Source organism: Fusarium subglutinans (assembly GCF_013396075.1).
Source record: "Fusarium subglutinans strain NRRL 66333 chromosome Unknown NRRL66333_c0000124, whole genome shotgun sequence".
In the NCBI taxonomy this organism is placed as follows: Eukaryota; Fungi; Ascomycota; class Sordariomycetes; order Hypocreales; family Nectriaceae; genus Fusarium; species Fusarium subglutinans.
In genome coordinates this window covers 24458-50342 of record NW_023502187.1, presented here as the reverse complement: position 1 = coordinate 50342, position 25885 = coordinate 24458, and the positions used below count along the sequence as shown (strand labels likewise).

The 25885-nt window shown below is 48.1% G+C and overlaps 12 protein-coding genes across 12 annotated transcripts; 6 read left to right on the top strand and 6 right to left on the bottom strand.

Moving 5' to 3' along the window:
- Positions 1-401: 401 nt before the first annotated feature.
- Positions 402-1475, top strand: FSUBG_8783 (C6 zinc finger domain protein; the record flags this gene model as incomplete). Its single annotated transcript, XM_036687225.1, has 1 exon — positions 402-1475. One exon carries the CDS (start codon positions 402-404, stop codon positions 1473-1475), a length of 1074 nt encoding a protein of 357 aa, XP_036535709.1.
- A 266-nt stretch (positions 1476-1741) lies between these two features.
- FSUBG_8782 (4-coumarate ligase) lies at positions 1742-3777 on the bottom strand (the record flags this gene model as incomplete). The annotated part of the gene is made up of 4 exons (XM_036687224.1): positions 1742-2795; positions 2850-2889; positions 2955-3221; positions 3273-3777. The coding sequence occupies 4 exons, from the start codon at positions 3775-3777 to the stop codon at positions 1742-1744; spliced, it is 1866 nt and encodes a 621-aa protein (XP_036535708.1).
- A 615-nt stretch (positions 3778-4392) lies between these two features.
- On the bottom strand, positions 4393-6046 carry FSUBG_8781 (aldehyde dehydrogenase; the record flags this gene model as incomplete). The annotated part of the gene is made up of 5 exons (XM_036687223.1): positions 4393-4688; positions 4742-5139; positions 5190-5405; positions 5460-5692; positions 5747-6046. The coding sequence occupies 5 exons, from the start codon at positions 6044-6046 to the stop codon at positions 4393-4395; spliced, it is 1443 nt and encodes a 480-aa protein (XP_036535707.1).
- Positions 6047-6409: 363 nt separating this feature from the next.
- On the bottom strand, positions 6410-9187 carry FSUBG_8780 (P-type ATPase; the record flags this gene model as incomplete). Its single annotated transcript, XM_036687222.1, has 7 exons — positions 6410-6512; positions 6567-6829; positions 6882-7019; positions 7068-7136; positions 7191-7696; positions 7761-8256; positions 8696-9187. 7 exons carry the CDS (start codon positions 9185-9187, stop codon positions 6410-6412), a joined length of 2067 nt encoding a protein of 688 aa, XP_036535706.1.
- Positions 9188-10424: 1237 nt separating this feature from the next.
- On the top strand, positions 10425-12566 carry FSUBG_8779 (3-hydroxymethyl-3-methylglutaryl-coenzyme a lyase; the record flags this gene model as incomplete). The annotated part of the gene is made up of 6 exons (XM_036687220.1): positions 10425-10478; positions 10532-10608; positions 10683-10841; positions 10900-11237; positions 11290-12209; positions 12261-12566. 6 exons carry the CDS (start codon positions 10425-10427, stop codon positions 12564-12566), a joined length of 1854 nt encoding a protein of 617 aa, XP_036535705.1.
- A 510-nt stretch (positions 12567-13076) lies between these two features.
- FSUBG_8778 (GPR1) lies at positions 13077-14154 on the bottom strand (the record flags this gene model as incomplete). The annotated part of the gene is made up of 5 exons (XM_036687219.1): positions 13077-13235; positions 13294-13376; positions 13546-13772; positions 13831-13920; positions 13976-14154. 5 exons carry the CDS (start codon positions 14152-14154, stop codon positions 13077-13079), a joined length of 738 nt encoding a protein of 245 aa, XP_036535704.1.
- An 813-nt stretch (positions 14155-14967) lies between these two features.
- On the bottom strand, positions 14968-16424 carry FSUBG_8777 (zinc-containing protein; the record flags this gene model as incomplete). Its single annotated transcript, XM_036687218.1, has 7 exons — positions 14968-15039; positions 15096-15167; positions 15219-15269; positions 15320-15619; positions 15670-15765; positions 15819-16153; positions 16199-16424. 7 exons carry the CDS (start codon positions 16422-16424, stop codon positions 14968-14970), a joined length of 1152 nt encoding a protein of 383 aa, XP_036535703.1.
- Positions 16425-16896: 472 nt separating this feature from the next.
- FSUBG_8776 (linalool dehydratase-isomerase precursor) lies at positions 16897-19359 on the top strand (the record flags this gene model as incomplete). The annotated part of the gene is made up of 7 exons (XM_036687217.1): positions 16897-16911; positions 16971-17175; positions 17226-17988; positions 18043-18115; positions 18171-18388; positions 18454-18610; positions 18667-19359. 7 exons carry the CDS (start codon positions 16897-16899, stop codon positions 19357-19359), a joined length of 2124 nt encoding a protein of 707 aa, XP_036535702.1.
- Positions 19360-19492: 133 nt separating this feature from the next.
- FSUBG_8775 (6-hydroxy-d-nicotine oxidase) lies at positions 19493-21045 on the bottom strand (the record flags this gene model as incomplete). The annotated part of the gene is made up of 2 exons (XM_036687216.1): positions 19493-20254; positions 20305-21045. 2 exons carry the CDS (start codon positions 21043-21045, stop codon positions 19493-19495), a joined length of 1503 nt encoding a protein of 500 aa, XP_036535701.1.
- A 1784-nt stretch (positions 21046-22829) lies between these two features.
- Positions 22830-23759, top strand: FSUBG_8774 (uncharacterized protein; the record flags this gene model as incomplete). The annotated part of the gene is made up of 1 exon (XM_036687215.1): positions 22830-23759. The coding sequence occupies one exon, from the start codon at positions 22830-22832 to the stop codon at positions 23757-23759; it is 930 nt and encodes a 309-aa protein (XP_036535700.1).
- Positions 23760-24259: 500 nt separating this feature from the next.
- On the top strand, positions 24260-25176 carry FSUBG_8773 (alpha beta hydrolase; the record flags this gene model as incomplete). The annotated part of the gene is made up of 3 exons (XM_036687214.1): positions 24260-24528; positions 24581-24786; positions 24839-25176. 3 exons carry the CDS (start codon positions 24260-24262, stop codon positions 25174-25176), a joined length of 813 nt encoding a protein of 270 aa, XP_036535699.1.
- Positions 25177-25543: 367 nt separating this feature from the next.
- FSUBG_8772 (allantoate permease) lies at positions 25544-25885 on the top strand (the record flags this gene model as incomplete). Its single annotated transcript, XM_036687213.1, has 2 exons — positions 25544-25741; positions 25793-25885. 2 exons carry the CDS (start codon positions 25544-25546, stop codon positions 25883-25885), a joined length of 291 nt encoding a protein of 96 aa, XP_036535698.1.

Below are 25885 nucleotides of genomic sequence, written 5' to 3'. Positions count from 1 at the left end.
TCAGGAAGCACATCCCCTGTCCCGGGTACCGAGATCCAAAAGCTATTATCGTCAGGGATCAAACCAGCGAAGTTCTTGACAAGGCGCGTTCCAGATGGGGGAAGAGAACGACGCGTCGAGGGCTAGAACCCCCCAATACACTGTTTGAGGGACCGATCTCAACTGGGTCTCGGCGCACTGATGACTCATCTTCTCTGTCCGCCACATCCCCGACCCATCGTCTCACCAAGGCTGAAGCTATTCCCCGCGGTGCCATATTGACTCTGGGTACTAGTTTAGCCTTGTCACCACAGGATGCTGGGACTGCATTCTTCTTGTCTATGTACGCGCCAACCGCGTCGTTGGAGTTCTTATCAGTTATAGCCTTCGACTGTCCAACTGACCTTCTCTCGTCACCGGCGATGCTTGCGCCTGCACTGGCCATGCTCTCCTACGAACTCATGCAGCCGTCACTGATGACCCTCGCTCGCAAGAACTACCTCGCGGCCATTCAGAACATCAACGCAGCCTTGTCATTGCCACAGAAAGCGGCCAATGACAGCACTCTTGCCTCAGTGCTCCTCTTGGCTCTTTTCGAGGCTATTGCCTTCCACCGCTGTGACTCGTTAAACAACTGGACATCCCATGTAGATGGCGCCGTCCAACTCGTCAAGCTGCGAGGACCCCGTCAGTTCGAGTCTGCCCTAGGCCGTGCCCTATTTTCGGATGTCAGCAATCATACATACGCATCATGTGCGCAGCGCCGTGTTCCTGTGCCTGCAACTGTATCAGAAATGCGGACACAGTTGGGTGACTTAAGCGGCGAAAGCTCTCTAGTGGTCGACCTTGGCGCAGTTCTGGACTCCATGTCTCGACTCCTCGCGAAGTTGACATCGACAGACGCAGAGGACACACCAGCGCCCGAGGTTATCGTGGCTCAGGGATGCCAGTTGGTGTCGCAGATAGACTGTCTGCTAGATCAAGCATCTACACTCTTCCCCTACGAGGTGATACCGACAACTGAAGCCCCAGACTGTTCATTTAATGGCATTACTCACAAGTATCCAACCCCTCAGTCAGCCCGGTATTGGAACATCCTGCGTGTAATGAAGTTATTTCTCAGTAAATGGATTCACCGGTCTGCCACCGCTCTCGCTGACTGCAATGCGACGGTCGATGATTGTACAGGCACCCTCCCGCAGAATAGACTCAACCTTCTCGACTACACGAAGTCAAACGCGGACAAAGTCGCCGTAGATATCCTCTGCAGTGTGCCCTTTTTCCAGAGCCTGACTTCTCAGTCCTATCTGAGCCAGACGCTAGTGCGGTGGCTTGTATGGCCCTTATCAGCAGTAGCAGCGTCACCCTTAGTCCAGGAGCCTGCACGGGTATATGCTCGGACTAGGCTTGCAAGCTTTCATAAAGACAGCAGACTTCCAGAGGTCTTAGAGGCCGTTAAGATGCTGGATAAAGAAAGAGCCTTGGAAGATTGGTAAGCAGGCAGTAACTTGAAGTATTATCAAATGATGGGAAATGATTTAGCTAACATATATATATGCTAACTATAGGCTACATTTATGCCACTTTTCATAATAATGGCATTAACTCTATAAAAGAAGTAAACTTATAATGGCCCTTCCTCCATGCGATGTGCCTTGATCGCAGACGCAACAAGGCAATCCTTAGAGAGGCTGAGATGGGTGCACGAACCAGAAAGCAACATATTAACAGACCTGGAGTAATCCAATCATCAAGACCACCTTTATTCAATCCTCTGTCCTGCTTTCCTCCCTGCTAGCCGATTTGCAATATCGCGAATGATATGCTTCTGATACTTTCCACTTCCCGTCTTGGGCAACTCAGCATCCACGCCATCGTGACCAAGCCAGAAGATAAAAGCCGGAACTTTGACTGGGCTCAGATCCTGCAGAACCCAATCCCTAATATCTCCATCTGATGGTTTCTTCTCTTGTGAGCACGCCTGTAAGAAGGCTGCGACTACTTCGCCGTGGATCCTATCCTTGACAGCCACCACGCAAGCTTCTCTGACTGCTGGATGACGTAGCAGCTGGTTCTCAATCTCGCTGGGCGACAGATTCTCACCACCACGGATAATCAAGTCTTTGATACGGCCAGTGATGAAACCGTAACCTTCTTCATCCAAGTAGCCTTCGTCACCAGTATGCATCCACAACACGCCATTCTCATCCCGTCTCATTGCTTCCTGTGTCTTGGCCTCATCTTTGTAGTATCCCTTTTGCAAGGCAAACCCACTGGTACAGATCTCTCCACGCTCCCCAATAGGAACTATGTTTCCATCCGTGTCGACTATCTTAGCTGCGGTATGGGGAAGAACGCGGCCGAGACTTGTCAGCATCCTGTCATCTGGGTCGTTTAGGGAAGTGATGAAGGTCACTGGACTCGTCTCCGTCATTCCATATGCGATAAGCATTCCCTGAACATTCATCTTGGCTCTCAGTTCATCCATCAGGCTAGGCGACACGGGCGAGCCAGCAACGAGACCAGTACGCACTGTTGTGATTTCCCGAGGCTGTGATTCCATCTGTTCCAGCTCCGATATGAACATTGTGGGGACACCGAGTAGTGCGGTAGCCTTCTCTGTCTCAACTGCATCGAGAGTTTGCCTCGCGTTAAACCTGTCGGAAGGAAAGACAATAGTGCAACCATGGGTGAAGGAAGCAAGAAATCCCATGACTAGACCGAAACAGTGGAACAGCGGGGGCGGACAGCATACGACATCGTCTTGGGTGAGTCTCATGGCATGCCCCACGTATCTACCATCGTTGAGCAAGTTGCTAGAATAGCTTGTTAGTAAATTAAAGATAGCTCAACAGAGCTTAGGTCCTTACTTGTTTGTGAGCATTGAGACTTTCGGAAGGCCAGTAGTACCTTGTGACATGTTAGAGACTGTACAGCGAGTCGAAAAGCCACCTCCTCGATAGATATCATCTCACCAGAAGTAAATTGCATATTCAATACGTCTGAAGGCCGAACACGAGTCTCAGCTCGCTCAAGTTGGTGATTCGTTACAGGTCCGTTAGTGCCGTCATTCAGGAAGTCTTCGTATCTATGACAGTTAAAGAGCTCCCGCGAAGGAGATCGGTCAAACATAATAAGCTGCTCCAGACATGCGCCGACTACTTCTGTCGTAGCAACCTGGTAGACATGATCATCCGTTTTAATAGATCCAATAGACGACGCAATGAACAGGGCTTTACAGTCTGCGAAGTGACATTAGAGGTCTGCATGGTCGATGAGTTTGGTCGACTGACCGCTACGAGCAACAGCAGAGCAAAGCTCATGGGCTGAGTTTGTCGTGTTGAACACCACAAAAGGACACCCGATTCTAGCAGATGCCAGGAACAATTCGATGTACTCAAAGCGATTGCCAGCAAATATCCCAACGGCATCGCCATGCTTCAACCCTGCGTTGATCAGGGCCTTAGCGGCGATAGAGCTGCGATACTCGAGGTCCTCATACGTGAGCCTAATGTTTTGCCATGGTACAACAAGTGCAGTTCTCTTGCCACGTCGCTCAGCTTGCTCTTTGACTAGATTCCCGAGGGTCCTGTTCCAGAGTGGAGGGATGGTGGGACCTTGCACAATGGAGAATCTCGGAGCTCTAGTGACTAAAAGGTAGGGCTTCGGTGGACTAGAGCAGATCGGCTGCGCAGATGTTGAGTAGGGTATGGCTGGAGTGAGATGCGGGATAAACGGACGAGATAAGCCCACGGAGCTGATCACCCCTCGGAAAGAAGAAAGGGGCCTGCGAGTCATGATTGGGAGAATTACAGAGGCCATCTCTAATTGTTGGTAGTGAGTTGTAACCAAGAGCTGTTGACGAAAGGGGAGTACTTCTGCAGGAGAAACACTGAGGTATTGTGCATACCCGCGTCTTGAACGATTTATCAGCCGTAGTCCGGGACAAGGCAACGGCACATGACGAACTTAGCATAGCGAACCCGGGCATCGGACCGAGCGGGGACTCATTACCCGGTTCCTTTCAGTGCCCCTACCTAGAGGGTATAGGCTACTGAACCAGACGAGGAGCCGTGTAGTATGTTTGTTTGGAGCGATCTGTCGATCTGCCACCTCCATTCAATGCTAAACCTTCAGCATCACAACAACGCGTCCTCTTTGTAGCTCAGCACAGATTTATCTCGGCACTTAACTAATTATAAATTCCGAGTGACTCTATACATAGAATTATGGTATTTAGAGCGACTAATATTAGTAGCGGTATTCCTTTCAGCATTAATTGCGTATACTTATAGAGATTAATTGGTGCCATCCCATTCCAACGAGACACATAGACGAATTCCACAACAATCGACTGGAGAAGATCAAACGAAGATAAAAAACTGCAAAAATCTTACATACAAGCCTACGTCACTACGAGACGACATTCTTGTTCAGGAATAAGGTCTGAACGTTACAAAAGCCCTTCAAACCATTGGCACCCCACTCAGTTCCAATACCGCTCTCTTTATGTCCGCCAAATGCTGCCATTGGAGTCAAGTCAAAATGAGTGTTAACCCAGACATTGCCAGCCTGGATCTCTCGTGCAATTCGGTGAGCACGACGTATATCATTGCACCAAATAGAGGCGCCTAGTCCCATAGTCGTATCATTTGCACGCTCGATCACCTCTTCCTCGCTGCTCCAGGTGAGAAGTGGCACAATCGGTCCTAGAATACATAATCAGTCTAGTTCAAGGTCATATCAAATACTTGAAGCTTACCGAATGGTTCCTCAACAACGATGCGAGATGTCTCAGGGGGTACGTCGATGATAGTAGGGGTAACAAAATAGCCATCGGAAGACTCAATCTTGCCGCCGACAGCAACGTTCCAGCCCTCTTTCTGGATATCCTCAAAGAACCCTTTGACGCGCTTAAACTGAGGAGCATTCTGCAGCGGGCCATGTGTTACACCCTCTTTAGACCCATCGCCTAAAGTATAGCTCTTGACATGCTTGACAAGTGCTTCTTTGAACTGGGGATAAATGCTCTGGTGCACAAAGATTCGCTTGAGATTAAGGCAAATCTGACCTGAGTTGAGGAATGCAAAAAAGGCTACTTTCTCAGCAGTCTTGTCAATATCGACATCTGGAAATATGATAGCTGGATCGTTGCCACCGCTGAACGAGTTAGTGATTACAGGGGACATGAAAAGTGGAGGAAGGCTTACAGTTCTAAGGTCACGCGCTTCAGCGTGGAGCTGGCGCTTCGAAGAACAGCCTTGCCTGTTGCTGTAGACCCTGTGAAGCTGATCTTGTCAACGCCAGGATGGCTAGTCATCCAAGGCCCAAGTTTATCATCGCCGCTCAGAGATTGAACCACGCCAGGCGGGAAAAACTGCTGGGCAAGCTCTACCAGCTTAAGACCTCCATAGGGGGTAAAAGGACTTTGTTAAGACGTTAGCAATGTTAACCAGGAATTCTTGAACAGGGGCACTTACGATGGCTTTACAATAATCACGTTTCCGGTCAATAGCGCAGGGGCGATCTTACCCGTGGCAAGTAAAAGAGGAAAGTTCCAGGGCACAAGAGCTGCAACGACTCCAATGGGCGTGTAACGGCTAATGATGGTGCGTTGCTCAGTATCTTCGAGAACATCCTCTGGCAGAGGAATCTGAGCCATGCCACGCATCCACTCAATAGCAGCGTCAGTCTCATACGCAGCTTGAGGAATCTAACTGTATCAGTTTCATAAACATCATGCTAGCACTATTCCGTCAACACTTACCGGCTTTCCTTGTTCAGCTGTGAGGAGAGCTTGGAACTCATCACGATGAGAGTCAACAGCATCAGCAAAAGCAAGAACAGATTCGCGACGCTCCTCGTAAGGAGTCTTTCTCCATGTCTTGAAGGCTTTCTTGGCTGCTGCGACTGCGCGATCGAGATCCTGTTGAGTCGCTACGGGGACTTTGGCCATCTCCTGTAGGTTTGCAGGGTTTAATCCATGGCGAGATTCTTTGGTGGGGGCGCTTTGCCCATCGATGATTTGGACAAAGTCACCTTTGAAGTTGATGCTAGGCTTGGTCATTTTGGCGATTTTTGCAAAGCTCTGATTGAATGGAACTCAGGAGATAAAGATCAATATGGAAATTAGGTGAGATTTTGGTGAAGCAACGGCCATTTGATGCTGTCACTTATGCAACGACTCATACAACCGGACCGTGAGAACTACAGAAATAGACTAGCGTATTTTCAGTCCGACGCTACGGTCCGAGAATGCGGGGCCACTGCCCGAAGTTCTTAACCGAGGGCCAAGACCAGGATCAACAAACCAACGACTTGATCACTGATCAATTTCGACAAGCTCTCTATCGAATCAAACTTCACCTGCAGCTCAATTTATCATAGAGAGTCTCTGCGCAATTAGACCTTACTGCTATATTGCGTCTATCTAATTCTCTGCTCTAAAAACTGTAGCTAGCCTATTCCGTAGCCAAAACCCATTCAGCGTCAAAAAGATTGACGAGAATGACATGCAAGCCGCAGCAAGCGGTCTACATGAATATTCTAGTTAGCACTACTCAGTAAGGGTTGAAAATTCCACTCACGGTGTCAGGACAATGCCACAAGGAGAGAAGAGCCCAGAAGCCATGCTCAACGCTAGGGCATTATAGCCAAAGACCCATACCAAGTTATATCGGATTTGCTTCATGGTCAGTTCGGCAATTTCGAGCAACAAGGGTATAGAGTCCAGCCGCGAGTTAAGAATAAATACCGTTGCTCCGACTGTTGGGGTAGCGACGTCGTGATAAAGAGCGATACCAACGTCGGCTGCTGCTAAGCTCAAGCCATCGTTGAGTCCATCCCCGACCTATAACGCACTGTCAGAAGTACCTTATGCCCGACATGAGTGGGGTACGTACCATTGCAACGACATTTCCTTCCTTCTGCAGTCTCTTGATGAGGTTTAGCTTGTCTTGAGGCGTTGCTTCGGATGCGAGCACCGGTAGCTTCAGCTGCTGGGAAATACGATATGCCGAGTGAGGCATGTCGCCAGTCAACTATAGACGTTAGTCACAAGCTCCCTCGAGGTTATGCCGAGCAATTACCAAATGCGTTGCATAACCCATCATATGGAGCTGTTGAATGGTCTTCTCTGCATCGTCTCTAACAGCATCCTACAAAGGTAAGCATGTAGCATGTGAAGTTTATGTTTCTCGGGATCACACTACCGTGACATAGATAGTCCCAGCAAACTTCCCGTCAACAGCGACGTATACTGATATCACACCACTATCCTTTCCTTCAGATATAGCCGGGAGATTGGAAACGCCGCAGGAACCCAAGTATCGCATGCTTCCTATATCAACACGTCGCCAAGGCTCTTGGCCTAAAGAGACTTCTCCTGAAACACCTTTACTAGATTCGCTTGCAACATTTCGCGTCTCTAAAAGGACTTTCGTTTCTGACCACGGGCCATTGGGGTGATTCACTCCTGCTGAAAAGATAGCTCTGCCGATAGGGTGACTCGTGATACTGCGCTCCTCTACAGCACAGATATAAGTCCAGAACTCTGTAATTGGCTTCTTCCACGCTTTTGTTGTTTCGAAATCTGTAATATCTAGCATTGCGCGTGTCAGAGTTCCAGTCTTGTCGAACACGATGGATTGGGTGCTGCTGAGTTTCTGGATGGTGTTGTAACCCTTGGTGATGAGAAGACCGTTCTGACTTGCTATACCTGAGAGGAGGCAATCGTTAGTATCTCAGTAAGACATTCTGGTGCTTCCGTCGTCACGCCTTACCTACTGCTCCAACTACTGCTGAGGGGATAGCCAGTCCCAGGGCGCAAGGGCATGCGCAAGTGAGTATTGTCATCGCCCGAGCCATCGCACCTCGAATCGCCTCATAACTCAGCGGACCCGCAGATGTACAGATCTCCTTGAGAGGGACAACTACTGCCAGTGTCATAACAAACCCTACCAAGTATTTCGTCACCCTCTCAACCGCATGATTATCTTGGTCTTTTGAGCCCGCTGCCTCAATGGCACCATGCACGAGCTGCGAATAAAATGAATTTCCCTGCTCTTTGTCGACAACAGCCACCAGTTCTTTTCCCAAGTTTCGTGTTCCTCCCAGAAGAAAGTCCCCAGCGGATTTCTGGACTGGCAGTGCTTCTCCTGTGATAAGGGCTTGGTTGATGGAAGACGTTCCCTCTGTGACGTAGCAGTCGCATGGGATGATGGAATAAGGTGGGATTACAATTTGGTCGCCGACTGTGAGATAGCTCTGAGGAACAACCTGACAAGGGTTAGCGATTTTATTAATCACCGTGTGCACAGAGAACCCTTGCCTTCCCACTGGGGCGAAGTCTTGTATAATTACTCTTTGTAAGAGGCTTGTACACTCTCAGTAGATCCTCGGAAGTCGTCCGCCTTGACATGAGTTCAATGTATCTACCAGCAACCACCACAAGAGCCAAGCCCATAACGGTCGTATAATATGAGTTTGCATCGGTAGTTCCATATGCCAACAAATCGATGAATGAGATAAAGGTCCCAAGGGAAATCGAGGATGAGACCAGGGTGTTCATGTTAGGTTGCCCGCGACAAATCGCTTTCCAGCCATCCTCATGAATCCACGGTATATGCTGCCATTGTGCAAACAGAGTAATTGATGCACACAGTAGATGGGCTGCGAATAAAATGGCCAATGGTATGCGACTTTGTCCAATTGAGACAAGGAAGGCAATCGTCTGATTGACTGTTGCGCACCCAGCCAGACTGGACAGACTTGATTTGAGCCTAGCAATCTCTTCTTTGGCCTTGAGGACCCGTATCACCTCCTGAGGTGATCGCTGTCCAAGCTCAACGCCATATCCCAGATCAGTAACGAGTCTCATAATTGACTGACTGTCAAAACTCGACGTCTTTCCAATCAGCGTCGCCTGTTGCAACGCCAACGACACTCGTACTTGATCCACATCCGGGTGGCTTCTCAGCGCTGATTCAACTGCACTCGAACAGGCCGAGCAAGTAAGTCCGGAAAGCGACAGAACAAGAGAAGCATCACGTTTGTCGCATTCCGTATATTCACCAGCCGCGGATTTGGCATCGGGGTAAGGTATTTCGGGTTCGTCTTCATTGTATCGTATGGCATCGTCGACGTCAAGGAATTGATAGACTTTGACCAACTGGCTAATGCAGAATGCAGCAATATAACAACAAGCCATTGTATTTGTTGACTGAGGTTGAATGACTTAATCTATAGTATGTATAGAATGTTGCAGTGGGCACTAGGTGGTGGTGGCCTTGTAATAGCTACCCTGACACGGGTAATATTCTGGGGCTAGCCCATGTGCGGACCGTAGGCCGCACGCGGGGCAGGGAAGGAAATACTAAGAAAGGTTCAATATTCGACATATAGCAAACTCCTCGACAACTTAAGAATCAAAATGTTCTTATAATAGTAAAGGCCTATTGTCCCTAAACAGCTTATCCTTTGAAAGTAGGTATTGACTTAATACAGACTTTGGAATACCTTTAAGTAAATATAAGGCTCTTAATAGAAATATAGCTGGAATACTACCTGGCACTTAGTAAATAGGAGATTCTAAAAATTTATTAAGATATTCTTTATATAATAGAAAAGTCTATTCTGGCAGCAGATTCTAGATATAGTAGTAGTATTTCTAATAATATAATAAATATCTTAAATAGTTATTAAGATATAGTTACCCTAAAGCTGTGATATAATCCACGAATCCACGGATATCTGGTCCTGACTTCAACCATGCGGGGTTAGTGCAACGTCAACGTTGCATACCAAGGATAATAAACTTCCAGCCATTCAATCCATTCCCTGTTATATCTTTAGCGACCCCATAATCCCGGGTTAAGTCTCCACTAGGATTGAGCAAAGCAATGCAAGTAACAGTAGAGTGCCAACATGCTGAACCTAATGCGTTAGCGAGCTCCCTTACCCCGCTCCGTGATAGCTCTTCTTCCCAGGCCAAGTTCCGTGTCACGGGCGTTCGGCAGATAGCGCAAGGGGGGTTGTACGTAGGCTGGGCAAATGCGCAGACTGGATACACTTCGTTATCTTCCTTCTCATCCCGCAATTCGGACCGCATCCTGCCTGCTCCAGAGCAATGTCAGCAGCACCATCATCCAGCGTCGAGCCACAGGCTCCCTCGCAAGCTCATGCCCCTGCGGCCAGTAGTGGTATACGCCGTATTCGGCAAGCTTGTGCCAGCTGTCGGTATGGGTCCAGTGCTCTCCAGCCTCTGATGGATCTCTCGGTCCGTCATGTTACACCACCACTTCCTCTACTCTCTCACGTCTGATCACGATACTGATGTGGAAACAAATCATAGACAGAGGAAGATGAAATGCTCGGGAGATAAGCCGCGATGCAACAATTGCCGACGTGTCAATCGCGCGTGCCAATATGAGGCATACTCGGCGACGATGGCTTCTGTAACTGCAAACCCGCTTGCAGCTCTGGCTCCTCAGTTTGGCCATGTATGACCTGGACCAATTGTCGCGTCACGATGCCATGACTAACTTGATGATAGCCGGACCTTTTGCAGAGATTGAGCACGATTGAGGCCCAGTTAGCCAAGTTGAGTGAGCAGGAAGGCCAGGAACAAAGGTGCGCGCGTCTACGCGACGTGTTGTCTTTTTTTAAGAATCTGTTGGCTAAGTGTCATGAACTCACATTCACAGATTCGACTTCAATCAACCGTTCCCGACGCAACATTGCGACATACCTGTTTCTCCGACCCAGCTTCGTTCATCAACATACCTAGGTAATGGCTCAGACGGTCAGCGCCGGCTCTCAGACGCAGTGTCTTCATCCCCAGATCAAGCCGAGTCCATCACACCGTACGCCCCCAGAAATGAGCCCCCCAATAGCTTATCACCCTCATTAACCTCGAGTCAGGCCCTTCAGCACGATGCCACCAGACGATGTAGTGCAGCATCTCGTCGATACCTATTTCACTCACGTCCACAACCAACCGTACGCCTACTTCCAAGAAGAACACTACAGACAGCTGTTCAGCTTCATGCTCCTACCAAAGTGTCTCACATTTGCGATTCTAGCATCTTCAGTGAGATTCTCGGATCACGAGTACTTCTCAGGACGCACCCACGATGCGATGGAGGGATACGCGAGACAGGCTTGGTTGTGCGTGCTGAGCGACCATTTAACCGTTGAGAATGAACCCAATTTTCACGTGGCACAGACTACTAACATCCTGGCTATTATTGACTTTACTGGTGAGTCTGAAAGTAAACCCCAAAGTGAAAATATTGGCTGATGCTTGGCAAGCTGGTCGAACAAGCTCTGGGTGGTTAAAGATTGGACTTGCAGTACGCATCTGCCAAGATCTACAACTCATGAACGAACCGAATCCCATGCTCCCTATCGTCGAACAAGAAGAGCGAAGACGCGTCTTCTGGTCTGTCTACCTTCTAGATAAACTCGTGTCCTGCGGGAGAGCACGTCCACCAGCCATCGCTGACGAGGATTGTCACGTCCAACTGCCTTGCGAAGAAGAAGTATTCCGAACTGGCACTTGGAAACAAACCCCTACGCTCCATCGACTTCTGAACTGGGACGCTGATCTTGGTGAGATCCGTGGATACTTCACCCTCGCCATTCTCGTCGCTTCAGCTCTCGGACGATGTGCCAGATACGTCCTTCATCAACGTGAGATAGACGATACTTTGCCCTGGGACTCGAGATCAGAATTCGCAGCTATCAACTCTTTCCTCCTGCTGATTGAGCAGCATCTTCAGGTTGAAGAAGTCCCCATCGAAGACATAATATCGCAGAACAAACTCCCCACTGGAGCGCCGGATCATCAGGTCGTCGGACACGCGGTATTTGCCCGTATAGTCTTCCATCTCTGTCACTGTCTCATTGGCCACCCTTTCCTCCTTGCACTACGTCTACAAAACCTAAAGGTAAAGGCACCAGCGAGTTTCTTATCCAGAACTTATGAAGCGTGCTGTGATCACGCTTCCAAGATCCCGTCGCTGTTGCACCGTGCGCAAGAGGCAGGCTGCCATGTCGATGCTTCATTCTACGCTTACTCGACATGTGTTGCTGGCAGCATCCTCTCCATGTTTATCCACGGGAAGGAAAGCATGGGGCAAGTCCCATCTCAGCAGCTTTTGGAATCTGGCCAGCACTCGCTAGAAATACTAGACAAAATGGGCCACTTCTGGGACCACGCGGCCAAGATGGTAATTGTAACGCCTGGTCCAATAATGCAGACATAGCTGACTCTTTCACAGCACACTCAACTTCTCAACTTCGATACACATTCCCAGGACTTTGAGAAGATGATTGATCCACATGCTGTCTTCGATATATCGCCTGATCTGGAAACAGTTCTGTGGTCCATGGTAGATTACGGATCCATGTGCGGCAGCTCAAGAACACGATCAATCAGTCCTGGCGATGGTCAATTTTCCGTCGGCATGAACTCACCTTCATTCTTCAACTTTGATGTGAACATGACGCCACGGTCATTTGAGTTGTCTGGAGTTGAGGGCATAAATGGAGCACGTCATACCATGAGATCTTATGTTATGAGCTGATATGGTGCTCTGTCTTACTAGTATCATAGTTGGAAAACTGAGGTGAAGTTACCTTTGTGCTTAGTGTAGATTCGTGTCGTGTTGTTATGTCGAGAAAGTCGTTGGGGCGTTATCAAAGAAATAGTATAAGTTAGTGGTTTAATTTTTAGGAAGTTTAATGCATCAGACTATATATGGAAGCTACGTCCCTATCTCCATTGATGTACGTATAGTCTTTACCACGGATTCCTTAGGTATAACTGTAGAATAACAAGGCTTTCCGTCTCTTACAGTCATGGTCTCCCAGCCTCTGAGCCATATGAAGATACACAATGTACAGCACAGTTGCTTCTACCTTCGCAACATGGTAATTAAGTACCACCCATAATAAGAATCTAAACAATCTACACTTGTGTAAATACTTCAATCTAATCCCTTTTTGCTATCACCTTGTTTGCATCCAGAAAGAGATACTGGTGAATTCTAGACCATGTTGTTTGTTGAAATACCGCGATTACTTCAGGTGTCTCTTTATCTTTTAAGACTCATATCTCTCTCACTTTTGCCTTTGATGACTGATGATAGATCGCCCACAGGAATCTGGATCGGAAAATCGACAATGGCAAGTAAGATAGCGAGGAGGATATACCATCCGGCAAACGATGTCACAAAGAGTAGTGCGCCGGCACCCTGTGGTGAGTTGTTAGATACAGACTTGGTGAAGTAGTGTTGTATCAACAGAACCTACCACGCATAACCTTTGAGCCAACAACGTGTTTCCAGTATAGTCATCTGCCCAAGCCCAAAATGCTCCAAGGAGGCATAGGAGAGCTGGGACAAGGGTGGCAAAGATTACAACGAAGACGACATTCGTACGTAAGGCGCAGATGAGGTAGATGATTGACAATATTGTCATGGCCAGCAAGAAGAAGCCTTACCCAATTGTGTCAGTGCCTTAGAAAGCTGGGTGAGATAAAAGTTAATGGACAGAAAGACTTACCCAAACTTGCATTGAAGCCCTTGGTAGCCATTCCTTCAGCAGGTGACTTTGCATCCGCCGGTGCATATGAAGAATATGCAGCGAAGGATGGATGAAGGATTCCACCGAAGGAGAGATAGAAAAAGCCAAAGCTTGTAAAGACACAAGAAGGAAAGCTGTTGCCAAGGATCCACTCCATGATCCCGCTGATAACCATGAGAACACCACCCTCGAAGAAGTAGACAGGGCTTTGGAAGTATCAGAATCCCATCATTAATATAACTTACAGAGGGAAGATCAACTTACATCGAAGCTGCACCAAAGTGGCTAGCACCACGCCAACCCATCAAGTCACAGGAAAGAGGCATCAAAGCAAGCAAGAAACCCGCGAGCGCCCTAAGATTTGTCATCAGCTGTGCTAGTCAGGCACTCATGAATAAAGTGAACTAACAGAGGCGTCGGGTTACCAAATGTCTTCCTCAGATCTCCCTTGACAGCGTTGGGAGGTGACAGGTAGAGCTTCTCAAAGAGCTCGGGGCTCATGGAGATACTAGCTGCTGATCGGATAGCATGGAGAGCTTCATGGTGGCCCACTTCGGGATCACTACTATGACTTGAGGGCTTTGTCATAGTGATGTAGACTTGTGTGTGTGGCTACGGCTTTGATGGTAGAAGTGGTGGAGTGCGAGAGTATGTATCGTAATGGAAAGGGTTTGAAGGCTTTATGTTAGGGACTTATCGTTCTCTTAGCTAGCCAGAAAATATGAACACATGATATTATCGCATAACACGCTGTCTGTGAGCCCTGTACTGTCTTCGCTGCCAAGCCTCAGCACGGCGTTTCGGTCCTGTTTCGGTAAATGATGAATCGGATAGGAGAACCCGTTGTGATGCCGGATAAAGAGCTTCATGGAGTGGACCTCATTAGCGTCCGGACCGATGCTGCTTGGTGTGCATCACACGCGGGGCACGCGGGGTAGCACGAACTGTTTCCCCAGAAGAGCAGGGATCTCTTGATCAGATACCCGGATTGGCGGACCGTGGATTGACAAACCCTGGGGATGCTTTGCAATACCCCAGAGTTGCCCCGGGTTTGAGACCTGGCGTAGTAATTATCAGTAACAGAGGTTTTGTAACATAGAGAGCTGAGTTCAGCGAATTGTCTTGAGGGGGATTTTGCTTGAATTATGCTACGAGGTTGATTGAGCTAAACTACATAGCTGTTTGCTGCCAACAAAGTCAACCTTTAGGCAACCAACGCAGTCAAAAACTAAATAATGGAAAGGCTCATAGAGAGCGGAGTGATGTAAAAGTGCAGTAATGTTATACAGCTACAGAAGAATGTACCTAAGAAACAATGACACCCAGTATGATACGGGCTTACGAGTGTTCAGATAAGCCACGTCTTCACAGATATCCGTAAGTATCTCTAATGCAGACAGTTCACCAAATCAACACAGGTTTAATCGTAGATCCATTCTCCATATCATGAATTGCCTTCTCAAACTCCCCAACCTGTGATAGATTAACCTTCTGAAAGTACAACTATGGGGATTCACGGTTTGACTTACAGGATAGAACTTGATAAGACTCTCTATCGGAAACTGGCCTTTCTGGAACCACCGTATCATGCGAGGGATGTACTGCCTCAAATGTCAGCTGTTGATGGACGTCTTGGATGGCTAGGAACTTACATCCTCAGGAAGCACACCACCTTCCATACTGCCCATAAGTTGCTTGCCTGTCTGCGAGAGCGTGAGCCATAAAACTCAACCCTGCGTATTGAGAAACTTACAACCATGAAAGGAACAACCGAGATCTCCAGTCCAGCTGTCATTGGTGCAACACCGAGAAGAACCATCTTACCCTGATTGGCGGTGAAGTCAAGGCCTTGCTGGATCAAAGGCATCACGCCGGTTGCATCAACAGTGATTGTACTCCCTGAACCATCTGTAATCCTGCGAACCTCATCGCCAAGATTGGCGACTGATGATGTGTCTATGCCGTGGGTGGCGCCTAGTCGTTTGGCCATCTCGATTCGTGCTGGAACTCGATCGATGCCAATGATGGTTTTGCAACCTCTGAGCTTCGCACCCTGATCACACGTTAGCATTCTCGTCATAGTATGGCGATTGCTGAATATACCATGATGGCCGCAAGACCAACACCACCTAAACCCATAATGGCAACCTTGTCATCCGGTTTGGCCGCTGTCAGCTCAGTAATAGTGCCCGCTCCGGTCTATCACCTCGATATTAGCATCGTCGCAGCCATTCATCGAGGCTCATCTTTACCTGTATACCACAACCCAAAGGTGCAAATAATTTCAGATCTTCCGGATGTGTGATCAAGTCCGTGACATTCACAAGAGAAGTCTCTTGGACCCGCGTGAGCTTGGCAAAGCTCGACTGGCCAAAGAACGAACCCCCGACCTTCTGAGCGGCTGGCTTCGAAATCTGGAAGGCTTCCTGAGAGCCTGAGAAGTTGAGTGCGCTGAATTCGTGACAGTAGCCAGGCGCGCCAAATTTGCAGTTGTGGCATCGGGTGCAGAACGCAAAGGAAAGGAGAACGGCATCTCCAGGCTTGACCTTTGTGACCTTTGAGCCGACAGCCCGGACGTAACCGGCGCCTTGGATGGTCAGACAAGTTTGAGATTGGGATATTGATAGCGTACCTTCGTGGCCCAAGACACGCGGATAGGGAGGAACAGGAAACCCTGGAGTTCCATCCGGGTCGGTTCCACAGCCCAGATCAGTATGGCAGACTCCTGAAGCAACCATTTCAACAATAGCCTCGTTTTCACTGGGTGCTCGTAGCTGTAGCTGCCCAAGTTTCCAATTTCTCTTTCCATCTTGTGGAGCATGAGCGACGATTGCAGTGGTGGATTGAATAGAGTCCATTGTGATGAATAGCGATATTACTGTGTTGCCAACGAGAATGTGAGACAATTTTACGGTAGCAATATGATACACAAGTGGAGGAAGAGGTTACTTGCACCAGCCGATAAACTCGTGAGATGCATACAACGGAGCTCAACTATTATTGCCCATACAACATCGGTTGACCGGGACCATGACGGTCCGCGCATACCGAGAATTCTCAATTCACAAACCCCCGCCCGTAGGAAGCGCTATCCTGGGGATCTTAGCCAAACTCAGTCCGTGTGATGACTTCCACGCACCCAGGTTCCCCGCAAAGACTGTCTTTGAGTTCATCAAAAGCCGGGGCCCCCGCATCGGAGACCGGACCGCACCTGAGTCAAAGAGAACGGAGTTAAAAGAATAATTATCAACGGCTTCCAGCAACTTCATTCAGATCCACACTGATCCAGAGAACGACTCAAATATCCATTTCGAAAAAGTATACCTGAAAATGGCTACTGTCACAGTATTTGCCCCCTTCTTCCTCTATTCCAGACTTATTAATAATAATTGACAATTATATAGCTCTCCAAAATACTTCCTGCTACCAATGGCAATCATGAAAATGGAGTCATAGAGCTTCCATCTCATGTCTCTAGCAAGCCGAAGGAAGCCAATGGCTTCACCAAGTCCAATGGCCATACAACCGCTGTTCAATCCGTGGCCAATGTAGTTGAGCACAAAACTGAAGCTGTCGGTGACTTTGGCTGGGGTCACTGGACGGTTCAAGGTATAGTCTTACCAAAGCCAATGCCTGATATCTTACTAACGTACTACCAGATGTTCTCATCCCCGCAAATGCTGGTCGGGGACTGGTCAAGAAATACCACCAGCGACGAACTCTCTACCAGTACTTTGCCTTATCTCTTTCCGGCCTCTGGGCCTTTTACAATCTCGAGAACACGTCTTACCGCGCAGCTGCACTTAGCTTCCTATTCCCAGGTGCAGGCTTCACCGCAGTCGCCACTCTTGCGTCGACTGCCGCGTTCCTGGCTACTCTGGTCTTGATCCCCGTCACCATCTTTGTCTGGTTCGCCATGGGTGGCATTGCCTTCCCCATTGGTCTATGGGTAGGTTCCAGTTTCGCAGCTGGATACCTTGCCACAGACTCTCTATTCGAGCCCTCTGCCATCCTATGGGCTATCTTCTGCTACACTGGTATCTTTTGGCTCATGAGCAACGCTCGCTCTCTCAACGCTGCTGGATACTCTAAGGCGCAGGAGCGCAATAAGTATCTCGTCCAAGCTGTTGAGGAGCAGCTTGCCAATGCTACGCCTGCACCTGTACCAGGCTCGCGTGAGCTCTCTCTCGATACTCTTCGTCATGTCCAGCATATGCTCGAGCGAGGACTTAGCCCCCATGACGACTTTAGCTTCCACGACGTCATTGACCAGTTCCAGACCGGCGCTGTTAGATACCAGCTTTACGGTGTTGTGGATGTTCTCAGCTTGTACCAGTGTCACTACGCCCCTGGCTTCCATGGCTACCTTTCAAAGGCTTCTCAGAACTGTATCGAGAAGAGTCTCCAGAAGCGAATCATGAGGTCAGTCTTTCATCCAACTGCGTATTTCTGTAACCAAATTCTAATATTTATCAGCTACTGGAAGTGGGAGTCCATCTTTGGCAGGTTTACTCTCAGTGACTGGGACCCGATCAAGAAGGACAATATTGTAAGTGCTGACTTGTACAATATTCTGCTGAGATGATGTCGCTAACTGGACATAGATGGTTACTGGATACCTCGCCTCAGCTATTGGTCTGTACGAACAAGCTTCCGGAGATTACCGCTATCATAAGAAGAACGCCCTCGAGTTCGTTATCGACGATGGCAAACACTACAAGACCAATTTTGAGGGACTTGCCGATGCTCTCCACGAGAACATGACCGATAACCCCTACTGCCTTTATCCATGTGAGCCTAACTGGACTTACTCTCTTTGCAAGTATGCTATACCCTCACCTGCCCGCGGTGCCTCGAGCAATAGATGGATGCTGACCATTTGCTTAGTCTCACTGGTATGGCTGGACTAGTCATCTCTGACCGTATCCTTGGTCGGGATTATGGAGAGAAGCTCAGGAACCGCTTTGAACGTTCTCTCGAGGAGGAATTCACCGAGTGTGATGGTCGTATCCTCCCCATCCGCAGTGAATTCACAGGTCTTACAGTAAGGACATCCACTAAATGCTATTCCATTCCAGCCAACTAACTCACTACGTCCAGCTTCCCGGTCTCTGCGGAACACTCACCGACTGCATCAACGCCATGCTTCTCACAGCGTACCTCCCCCACCTCGCCCACCGCAACTGGGCCATGATTCGAAAGGAGTTCATCAAGTACGATAGCAAGGGCGAACTCATAGTCCGAGACCTCAAGGGCGCCGATAAGATGGATCCCGGTAACTACCGCGCCGGCGAGGGTCCTCTCCGCGCATTCATCGCCGCCACAGCCGCCGAGTTCGGCGACGAGAAGATCCGCAAGGAAGCACTCGAACAGCTCGACAACGTCTACTTCCCCGTCGAAGCCACCAAGACAGGATCTCTTCGCAACAAGGGCCTTTCGGCTACTACCCAGGTCATTGCCCTCATGGCGCGTCTCGTCAAGCAACGCGACTTGGCCAATGCTACACTTCACGGACCTTCTAAGGAGGCGTTGAATGGTCCTGTCCTTGAGGAGGCTTCTTTCCCAGAAGTCTTGGTCGCTAAGGCACATAGCGAGGATGGGAAGAAGCTTGATTTGGTTGTGTATAACGGAAAGGAGGCAGGAGTCTTCAAGCTTGGGTTTGAGCGGTTGATCCCTGGTCAGCAGTACTCTGTCAGCACTGGAGGATCTGTCACTGCCAACGGAGCTGGCAAGGCTTTTATTGATGCTAAGATCAACGGGAGAACTCAGATCATCCTGCAGCCGATCGAATAGTTACATCAGCAGTTACAATTTCTTAGTCTTGACTCGAGTCGTTCAATAATAAAATCTTATTTTGCTCGTACCTAGTCTATGTATGCACAACGCTTTATATCAATCCCTGTGATTGAGCAAATAGTGATCGAGTTTACAACCCAATCTTGAATCCACCTGGCCAATACTTTTGAAAGATCCGAGAAGGGTCATACTTACGAGAGATCTGAAGTAACTTCTGCTTATTCTCCTTCCCATAGCCACCATAAACATTCTGAAACCCAGCTGCATCGCCCATATAAGTGAAAGGATCATACAAACCAGCTTTCTGCGTAGCGTTAGCTATTGCCCAAGTCGTGTCCTCAATCCACTTGAACACAGCATCGTTGTGCTCGTCGCCACTCCACTCAACAACCTCTGCCCAAGCAATGTGCGTGCCCTTCTTCTCGACATCCAAGCCTAGAGTATTACCTCCGGGGTTGTACTTTTTAGAGGCTTTTGTCCAGAGAGAACCTACAGGCTGCCAGTCGACAGAGATGAGCACGCGGTCCTTAGCGGGGAGAACCTTATATAAGTCGGGAAGAGCGTTGAGGAAGCCATCGTTTACGATCTGTATGCCTTTGAGCAGCTCTTCATATGTTTTGCCCGTAGTGGTGCCGGCGATGAATTGGTCGTTGATCTTGGGTGTGACGAGCTGACCAGTCTCATCCGAAAACTGAGCAAGAGTCTTTTTCTCGAACGTGTTGGAAATAGCTGGGAGGTCGAAGAATGGTCGAAAGCACTCAGGTTCCGGGTTTGAGTCGCTGTCGTAGAAGAGGATTGCACCGCCAATAGTCGTCTGCTCATCAACGGCAGTAACCTGAGGAACAATATGTGCAAGTGGATCAGTATTAAAGGCAGAGAAATTTGCCACAGCCTGTCTACATGTTAGTCATGATCGCGTGATTTTTTTATGTCTCCTCGTACCTTCAAGAACCCAGGTATGTCAGCGGCACTGTAAATGCCAGCGTAAATCTGATCCGATGGGAAGGTGGCTAGTTTGAACTTGGTAACGATACCAAAATTGCTCGATCCGCCTTTCAGAGCCCAAAGGAGATCTGGATGGGACTTTGAAGTGACTGATATGATCTTGCCGCTGGATACCACGAGCTCATACTCGAGTACATTATCTGCTGCCCATCCTCGCTGGTTCCCATGGAAGTTTATACCTCCTGCAAGAAGCAGACCTGGTACACCGACTGGGGAGAGACGACCACCTGCGACAGCGAGCTTGTGCTCGTCCAGATAGCGATAAACTTGTCCCCAGTCCAAGCCAGGCCCAACCCAAACCGACTTTTTGTCTTTGGCCAATTCGAGAGTTGTTAGATTAGACATGACGAAGAGCGGACCGCCATCAATATTATTGGCGCCTGCGATGGCCATGTGTCCGCCTCCACGTAGACCAAAGGATGTATGACCGGTGCCCATTAGCTTGACTGCTTCAGCAACATGCTTTGCGCTCGTAGGACGGAAGACGCAAGCTGGGTTCAGGACCTCATTGTTGGACCAGAACTTTTGCGACTCGTACTCATAGATTGTGTTGTGGGGATAAAAGGTATTGTCGGGAAAGGCATGCTTGAGTGCCTTGCAGCCAGACTCAATATTCTCTTCTGCAATCGCAGGGCAGGTTGCTAACGATAGCAAGCTAATCACCGTGCTGCTGAGCATGGTGAAGAGTAGGGGGTGAAGGGTATGGGATGATTAACAAATTACAATTGACGAGGACGATCGTTGATGAGGCCTATCGAGGTTGACCGCTACAAATGAAATTTTGATGGAATCGCCACGAGTTGGTTGCCGGATTAATTCGCGGACCTGCATGGCCCAGTATTTAAGCAACCTTGGGTGCATCGGTTCATATACTAGAGATGGGAGGTGATGATCGCTTTCGCAGGACCCAGAGACATGGCAATGGAGTCGATTGAGGCTGCTGATTCGATGGCTTACGGACCCAGTCCAGTTAGCCTCGGTAAATACTCAGCCTACCCTATTGGCTACACAACATTAACTGAACAATGGGAAACTGTCGCTAGGCCAAGACTAATTGACTACTGGAAACTCCATATTCTAAGATAAAAAATCCCCGGAAGTAGCCAATCTAGCAATTCAGTAGAGATTTGTTCAGCCAACTACAAATACATTCTGCTTGGCACCTGCAAATTCAACAAACAGGGATATATTCGACAGGGTGAACAGAACTTCCGATTATTAAGGCGTGAGACCTGCCTATGGCTTTAAGAGCTCTTGTTGAGCCTTATTTTAAAGCTAGATTCATAATACTTCGGTCAGATTCAAGAACTGCCCAGCCCCGAAATTGACAAGGAAATAGTATCAAACTCGCGTAAGTTTAATTATATTATTATTTGAGAACCCTCGTCAGGACTACACTATCTTAATAATCTTGGGTTCTAAGAGCGGAAAGAAGTCAGTTATCCCTCTGCCTCATGTATACTTTAACAATTTGTTTGCCCAATATATTAGGGAACTCATCATAAACTGGACTAAAGATCTACTAAGATCCACAAAACTTACCTAAGTCTATAGGATCTCAACCCACGCAGTCTTTCTACAATTTTTTCAGCGTGTCTTCAAACCTAGAAGGGAGCACGGCCTTCAGGTGAATTTCCAAGGTTCCCAAAATGCCTGCTCAGGGAGGAATGGGGTTTTCATTCAACGGAAGTGTGCGACATGCGAATAAGATCTGGAAGAAAAGCAACAGGCCATAAATTTCAGCGGCATCTGACCAAGAACAACAGACCAAAACACAAGTATTTTGCACCAAGAACAAATAGGAATACAACTATACTTCACTAACCCGACAAGCACGTGGGACAGCAATAAGAAAAATGTCCTAAGATCTCTGGGTTATCCTTATATTTATTAATTAGTGTTAAGTGTAAGAGGAAGTTTCTCTTAAAACTATAGGGATAACTGCCGCCTCTAAGGTTAAGCTTTGAGTGCAAATACAGATAATGAGTGATAACACGATATTTTTCTTGAAAATGGGTTAGAGAATGTTATTATCCAGGCTATACTGCTAAATTCTATCCAAACTAAATAACATACGACGATTTTTGCATTTATTTCCAGAAACAGATGTCGAAGCCTGCCGCGCATCGCCATCTCCTTATCCTTGTTCTTTCAGCCGCTACGGGGCTCTATCTCAATAGCGTCCACGAAATTCCCATTAGCGGCCAAACTATCGATTTTCATGCAGGGGCTCACCAATCGCCGCACTGTTATTAAGATTAAACCACCAAGCGAGTCAGCAGTCGCGCTGGAACAGGTCTAGTCAGCCAGCTGTGACAGACGGCTTCTGCGGAATTAACTGCTGGAGGACGGTATTTATCTACGCTTCCCCCAAAACCATTGGAGCATGTTATTGTCTCACCCATTCGCTCATTTACGGGTTTCTAGTCTCTCGTTCAAGATTAATTTAACGCCTCAACGTCATGATGAACTCCAAGACATTCATTAGCGTGCTGGCTTGTCTCAGCGTCGGTGTTTCTGCCGGACCCTGCAAGCCAGTTACTTCTCAAGCTACGCAGGTCACTTCCGCGACGACCGAACTGTCTACGTCGATTGACCTGACTACCACCATCTCTGCATCCGAAGCCGCTTCTACAACTGAGCTGAGCTCTCAGACAACTGAGGAGTCCACTACCGAGATCGCGACAATGACTACTGCTGCTGATACTGCCTCTGAGGCCCCTACCACGACCACCGAGGAAGCAACGACAACAACCGGTGCAGCACAATGTCCTGCCCCCTCTGCTTGCAACAACCTCGGCTTTGACTGGGCATACTATAGCAACCCTGCTCAAAACACCGACTCGACTTACTCCAGCTTCGTACCCCAATCGTTCAAGCAGGACAATCCCATCTACGTCGGCACGACCCATCAGATCGGTGGCCTCTTCCAGCCCAGCAGCGGCGCCCAATCCGGCCCCATCTATGGCTCTCCACAAGATTTCCCCCTTGACTACTTCGCCCTGAACCACCACGGTTATTTCTACAGTTGCGACGCTGGTACCTACAAGTTCGACATTCCCTACGCCAACGACGCCGTGTACCTGTGGATTGGCTCAAAGGCGTACGCTGGTTGGAACTCTGGTAATGCTGATGCCAAGGCCCTGTACAATCAGCCTGATCACATTGCTGGTACTGCACACTTTGAAATCGACATTCCTGCCGGAGTATACGTTCCTATTCGATTCGTGTATGGTCAGGCTCAATATGGCGGTGGCTTTACCTTCACCGTCACAGCCCCTAATGGACAGATTCTCGTGGGCAATGATGTTACTGCCAGCCCATACATTGTGCGCTACTCTTGTGATGGCGTTACTGCACCCCAATACCCGGCTTTTGGCCAGGAGATTTAGAGTCAAGGCCTGGAGGAGTATCTTGAAGTATGGTTCATTCTGTTCGTGGCAATTGCTGCCGAAAGTCCAAATTGGCTTTATATATAGATAATATTAATCAGGAACCTATATTAAGTAAAGTCCAATAGGTTTCTTTACAAGATAAATAATATAATTATGTATAAATATTTTAAGCTCTCTTATAAGCTAGTTATAAGAATCTTCCTGTAGCCAGGGATACTTGTAGGTTAAACACTGGCCAAAAAGCAGTGAACAGAGGTAGCAAGCGGGGAAACGGGGAGCGAACGGGAAGGCGGGGGTCACTATCACTGCCACTAACTAAATGAAGACTGAAAAGACAGTATGCAGAGAGTGCTTAAGGCTTAACGTTCGTCTCAAGCTCCAACCCTTTCTGGTAATCAACTTCTCTATATATCGACAGAACAGCCTTTTCATCGTCAGTATTGCTTAACAACTATATATTGCATTTAAGTTCAATTATCTATCAGTACCTCATTGCCATGTATCAACTCGATCCCGTCAATGCCGCTTTTGCTGCAAAGATTGCTAGCTCGCCTTCTCCGCACGAGACAGGCAATTGCCAGCAGGCCTTCGACAATCTAGAAAAACTTCAGAAATATGAGCCTGCAGAAGACATTCAAACAGAGACTATAGAAGTTAGTGGGAAATATGGTCCTACCACTGTTGTATTGGTTAGATCGAAATCTCTGGTCAACAAGTCCCTATCGATGGTGTTTTATCTTCACGGTGGTGGGTATATGATGGGCAGGTAAATATTTCCTTCGATGTAGGTCATGAACTGCCAACTGACTCTGGTGTAGTGCAAAGTCTTTTGCTGTCTTGTTGGAGGACTTAGCTCGGCGAACCGGCGCAGCTATAGTCTTCCCTGAGTACACAAGAGTACCGTATCAAACGTTTCCCTATCAGTTTCACCAGTCATATGAAGTCCTTGAATACATAGTGCAACATGCAAGTCAGCACCAACTTCTGGCTGAAACAATTGCTCTCGCTGGAGATAGCGCTGGAGGTATGATTTACACATTCTCATCAAATCGATGCATGACACTAACCTTTTCAAGGCCACTTGGCTATCGGCCTTACTTATCTATCATTGCTGCAAAAACTACCAGCCAAAATTGGTCACCTCCTTTTGTGGGCTCCCACCACAACGTACGACACGAAACTCCCCTCACACGAGACGTTCAAGAACGCACCCTTCCTTTCACAAGCCTCAATGAAATGGATGCATGATTCTTTTATGCCCAACGAAAAAGATCGTAAGACGCCGCTGGCGTCTCCGTTAATCTATATCCCGGACGAACTTCTTGCTCAGTTTCCACCAACTGTACTTTTCCTATCAACTATAGACCCGTTTGTGGATGAGGGCGTGGCTTTTGCAGAAAACTTGCCGGGTTAGCGCAGACTAGTCGATTATGCGCGGGCGCAAAAGACACAGATCGCAAGAATAACACTAGTTTATCTTCGGAATGTGGGCAGACAATACGTTAGCTACAGGATTTGAGCAACAAGGGAGTGTTTAGTGAACACTATATGCTCTAATCTAACCATTGTTTGTTGAATATACCCATGGGGCAAATCCGGGAGATCTACGCCGAGAGATAAGGACCGAGATCTCCCCGCTACCCCGGACTCCCGATTACGACTTGACTAGTGGAATAATAGCATCCTCAAGTAATTTGGCTGGACGACTTTCTTTATAAAACAATTGCAACGTCCGCTGATCTTTACCTATAGAGTCAGACACTTCTGGGTAACTCATCACGATGGCCGACCAAAAGAACCAAATCTCGAAGACATCACCTAATGACCAAATCGACTTCCAAGATGGCTCGTCCCACGAAACGCACCCGAACACGTACAACATGGCACTCAAGCTTGCAGAAGCTCATGCCTCGGATGAAGTAGACCCAATCGCTGAGAAGAAGTTGGTCAAGAAAATCGATTGGTACCTGATGCCACTGGTTCGTTGAGCTCTATTTGCCCCAGCGTGCAGAGAATCTAACAAATCTTAGATGTGTATGACCTACGCTTTGCAATACTATGACAAGGTTATGATAGGCTACGGTGCTATCTTTGAGCTTAGAGAAGACCTGGATATTATCTAA